Here is a 4892-nt window from a genome sequence, read left to right as displayed (position 1 = left end):
ATCTCGGCTCACCGCAACCTCCGCCTCCTGGGTTCAGGCAATTCTCCTGCCTCAGCCTCCTGAGTAGCTGGGACTACAGACACGCGCCACCATGCCCGGCTAATGTTTTGTATTTTTAGTAGAGACGGGGTTTCACCGTGTTGACCAGAATGGTCTCGATCTCTTGACCTCGTGATCCACCCGCCTCGGCCTCCCAAAGTGCTGGGATTACATGCGTGAGCCACTGCGCCCGGCTAACGCCTTTATTTTAACCCTGCCTCAAATCCCTCGGCGGATCTGACGGTTCCACTTACAAAGAGAGAACGTCTGGAGCTAGCCCAGCTTTTGTACTGGGCAGGAGCCTGCCTCTGGCTCTGCTTCCATTCTTTCTCCACAGCCCGCTGCCACCTAGGAGCCCCAAGGAGAATAAGACCCAGCTCCCTATCTTCAGTCTTCCTGCCCTAGGACCCCTCACTCGAGAAGCTCCACCCCTCAGCTTGTCTGTTCCTCCAAGTTCATGCCTCCTTACAGGCTAGTTGTTAAGTGTGTTGTTTCCTGTGCCCAAAACGCCCCTCCCGGGCCATCTAACAGCTGCCTGCCTCCTTCATCACCTGCCTCAGCCTGCAGCTTGGACCACATTCCAAGGCAGTCCCCTCCATCCCGCAGTCCTGAGTGACGGTGACCGCAGCACCTCACTTTGTCATGGCAGCCCCGGTAGCACCCTGACAACTATTGAGCTCGGGAGTGCTCTTCATGACGCCCTGGGTCTCCAGGACCTGGCACTTACGGGCTTTTCTTGTTGTTTTTCATTTGTTTTGAGACAGGGTCTTGATCTGTCACCCAGGCTGGAGTGCAGTGGCGTAATCTTGGCTCATTGCAACCTTCACCTCCTGGGTTCTAGCAATTCTGCCTCAGCCTCCCAGGTAGCTCGGACTACAGGCATGTGCCACCACACCTGGCTAATTTTTTATTTTTAGTCGGGACAGGTTTTCACCATGTTGGCCTGGCTGGTCTCAAACTCCTGATCTCAGGTGATCCACCCACCTTGGCCTCCCAAAGTGCTGGGATTATAGGCATGAGCCACCGTGCCTATTTTGAGTGCATCTTTAAGTCAGCCCTGGTTCTGCTCCCCAGGTCTTGTTGCAAAATATTCAGGAGACTGGAGAGACCAATGGGTGAAACAGGAGGATTTAAGGTGGCCACTGGCTCACGGATTAGTATTCTAAGATTGAGCCCTAACAAAGACAGGGCTGGATTTTTCATACATCCAGGATGACGTAGCAGTTAACAGGTTTAAAGAACAGTTCGTTAATTTGTAACATGTTTTGTGTTGTACCTTACACTTGAAAATAGCATTTTGAGAAACACATTGCATATTCTTTGGGTGTTATCTTGCCCTGTGACCTTGCAGCTGGTCTGCAAGAAAAATGGGAGTTTTGAGATGCGTAGGAACTTTGCTGAGAATGTTGGGAGAATAGGTAAGGTAAGTTTTATAGAGAGAGAGTCAATTTCAAGCAGAACTGGGGGTTAGGTTTTATGTTGAACGTAACATAGTAAACTTTATTATGCAGGAATTACAGGCTACCATTAGTATTATTTAATTTCCTTCTTCAGATTCAGTGCTGTCGCCCCTCCAGAGCCTAGAGGATGTTTCATGGGATCCCAGCCACTCCGGGCATAGGAGGTGAGTGTGGCCAGAGCTGGGCTTAGAAACTGGAAGGGCCCAGGCTTTCAGCCCCTCCTGGAGGGGCTGACAGGCAGTATTGGACTTCAGAGGTCAGGGTGGGAGATGTCTGTAAGTCTACCCTGACCCTGCTCCCAAACAGCCTTGTGGGTGGCCAGGGGTGGGTGCAGTTCATCACAAGAGCACTGAGGGCCCTGAAACCTCCTCCAGGGAGAGCTGGCTTGATCCTGCTGGGCAGAGATGATGAGTTTGGTGTGGCCAGAACCATGGGGGTCCTGGGCACCCTGTGTCACCAAGCCCAGGGGAGAGGCTGTGTGCAGTGAGCCTTGTTGGCACTGCGTCATAGGCCACGAGCAGGGTGTGGCCATTGTTGTAAAGGTGACACAGCTAGGGAGCCACAGTGGAGCTGGGGAGCCAGGCCTGGCATGCGGCCCCCAGCCTCCCAGAGGCATCTTCAGGTCTCTCCACACACTGATGGGGGTGAGGTTGGACCCCTGTGCTCAGCTCCCCTGGCCTCCCAGAGGCATCTTCAGGTTCCTCCACACGCTGATGGGGGTGAGGTTGGACCCCTGTGCTCAGCTCCCCTGGCCTTCCAGAGGTGTCATCTCCAGGTCCCTCCACACACTGATGGGGGTGAGGTTGGACCCCTGTGCTCAGCTCCCCTGGCCTTCCAGAGGTGTCATCTCCAGGTCCCTCCACACACTGATGGGGGTGAGGTTGGACCCCTGTGCTCAGCTCCCCTGGCCTTCCAGAGGTGTCATCTCCAGGTCCCTCCACACACTGATGGGGGTGAGGTTGGACCCTGTGCTTCAGCTCCCCCTGGGCTCTTTGGGACCCAGCATGGGACCTGAAATGGAGGCTGGGCCTGGAGCCTGCCCTCAGATTCTCTTTGGGGAATCCTGCCAGCTTTCTGCCTTCTCTTGCAGCCCCTGGGAACAAGCCAGAGCTGTATGAGGTGAGTGGTGGGTGCCCATCTGGCTGGCACTGGCCAACAGCAAATGCCTGTGTTGCCTCACTGGGGCCCTACAGCCCCTGTTGGCACTGGCCCACAGTGTCTGCTCTCTCTGGCAGGAAGTGAAGTTGTACAAGAATGCCCGGGAGCGGGAGAAGTAAGTGCGGGCACCCAGGTTGCCCCAACACACCCATGCCTGTCTGGCTGCCCCAGGGCAGCCTCCCCCCAACCCATCCCACTCTAAGGAGTGGGAGGACACAGAGTCAGGATGGGGAGCTGTTCTGGAGGTACTCCAGGATGGAGCGAGAGGAGGGAAGAGCTCCCGCAGTGGCACCTCTGGGCAGGGGCTGCTGCTCCGGGCTCTAGGCTTGGCACCCCGGGGCCTGGCCCGATGGACAGGTGTGTCCTCAGGTACGACAACATGGCAGAGCTGTTTGCGGTGGTGAAAACTATGCAGGCCCTGGAGAAAGCCTACATCAAGGACTGCGTCTCCCCCAGCGAGTAAGAGCCCACGTTCTTGGAGGCCTGTTCCTGCCCTCCCAGGCTTGGGTGCTCCGTAGAGAGCAAGAGCAAGCGTCCGTCAGACTTGCCCTTTTGTGGGGCCCACCCAGCGTGAGGAGGGTGCCCCTGGTTCCCAGCCAGGGAAGTTCTAGGGGGGTGGTGAGGGAGGTCAACAGGGGAGTGGCCCCTGGGGTGTCATCCAGTCCAGTCCCCCACCCTCATCCCCCAGCATAGACAACCTTACAAGATAGGCGAGAGGCTTGGAGATGTCCCAGGACGTTTTGGGGGGCTTTGTTCCACGAGGTCACAAGACCCTCACAGGCCACCACACAGGACCATAAGCTGTGGATGGGGTCATCATAACAGTGCTGGTCGCTGTGGTTAGAGGGTGGGCATGGGTGGGGGGCCGGGGCCTCCACCTGGAGCTGAGCCCCAAGCACCACTATGGGCTCAGGGCCTCGCCCCATGAAGCTGCTAGCAGCCCCTCCTCCTTGCTTGGCCTGCCTTTGCCTGTTGCCCGGCCCTCTCTGGGAGCTGCTCTGCCTCTGGACCAGCTGAGGGAATGGGATGAGCTGGGCAGAGCTGGTCCCATGCTCGGGAAGCAGCTGACTTCTCCCCAGGTACACTGCAGCCTGCTCGCGGCTCCTGGTCCAGTACAAAGCTGCCTTCAGGCAGGTTCAGGGCTCAGAAATCAGCTCTATTGATGAGTTCTGCCGCAAATTCCGAGTGAGTGCCCGGTCCTCCCAGCCCCGCAAGACGGGGGCTGTCAGCATGGGTATGGGGGGCCGTCGGGCTCTGGCTGCATGGGGCTTGCCATCCTGAGAGCCCCAGCACTCATATCAGCAACTGACAGCTGGACTGCCCGCTCGCCATGGAGCGGATCAAGGAGGATCGGCCCATCACCATCAAGGACGACAAGGGCAATCTCAACCGTTGCATTGCTGACGTGGTCTCGGTGCGCCAGCCCCCAGGGCCCACAGGGTTAGGAGGGCCGAGGCTGTTACTGCAGCCGGGCACAGCATAGGGTCCTGGGCCTCCAGAGCTGAGCAGCACTGGACTTGCTGGGTGGAAGGGAACCCCTTTAAGTAGGAATGAGGGGTGGGCAGCAGGCAGGGTGGCCTCCTGGGCAGCCTGGACTCCTGAGGTGGGGATGTGCACAGGGTGCATTCTGGGGGTATCCCAGCCTCGGGAGAGAGTGTGTGGGCTCACCCTCCAGTTCCCACACAGCTCTCTGGGCAGTGAGGAGGCTCCAGTGACAGTTGCGTCTGGGAAGGGGTTGGGGCCTGTGAGCTGCGAGGCCTCCCCTACCCCTGGAGATGGGAACTCACATGCACATCCGCCCCCAGCTCTTCATCACGGTCATGGACAAGCTACGTCTGGAGATCCGCGCCATGGATGAGGTGCAGGCATTGGGCCGGCAGCGGGTCTAGGCAGGAGGGGATGGAGCGGTGTGGGGGTCCCAGCTGCTGTGTGTGTCCCAGATCCAGCCTGACCTGCGGGAGCTGATGGAGACCATGCACCGCATGAGCCACCTGCCGCCCGACTTTGAGGGCCGACAGACAGTCAGCCAGTGGTAGGTGTCCCTTCCCGACAGGTAGAGGCCCTCCTCACCAGGTAGAGTCCCTGCAGTGCCCCGAGGCCCTCCCAACCAGGCAGAGGCCCCCGGTGCCCCGAGGCCCTTCCTGCCAGGCAGAGCCCCCGTAGTGCCCCTGAGGCCCTCCCCACCAGGCAGCAGTACCCCTGAGGCCCTCTCCACCAGGCAGAGCCCCCGTAGTG

The 4892-nt window shown here is 58.7% G+C and overlaps 1 protein-coding gene across 1 annotated transcript in view; it reads left to right on the top strand.

The window, feature by feature from the left end:
- Positions 1-4892, top strand: part of VPS28 (VPS28 subunit of ESCRT-I) — a 6591-nt gene that overhangs the window by 637 nt on the left and 1062 nt on the right. The window contains exons 2-9 of the mRNA XM_017511683.2: positions 1594-1663; positions 2590-2618; positions 2735-2772; positions 3027-3116; positions 3737-3842; positions 3970-4071; positions 4463-4516; positions 4598-4689. Of these exons, the coding sequence (XP_017367172.1) occupies positions 1627-1663; positions 2590-2618; positions 2735-2772; positions 3027-3116; positions 3737-3842; positions 3970-4071; positions 4463-4516; positions 4598-4689 (548 nt within the window). The 5' untranslated portion in view covers positions 1594-1626. The remainder of the gene's footprint in view (positions 1-1593; positions 1664-2589; positions 2619-2734; positions 2773-3026; positions 3117-3736; positions 3843-3969; positions 4072-4462; positions 4517-4597; positions 4690-4892) is intronic.

The sequence above is a fragment of the Cebus imitator genome, unplaced genomic scaffold (genome assembly GCF_001604975.1).
Source record: "Cebus imitator isolate Cc_AM_T3 unplaced genomic scaffold, Cebus_imitator-1.0 Scaffold449, whole genome shotgun sequence".
In the NCBI taxonomy this organism is placed as follows: Eukaryota; Metazoa; Chordata; class Mammalia; order Primates; family Cebidae; genus Cebus; species Cebus imitator.
Note: the sequence above shows the minus strand (reverse complement) of the source record. Positions and strands in the feature narration are given on the sequence as shown.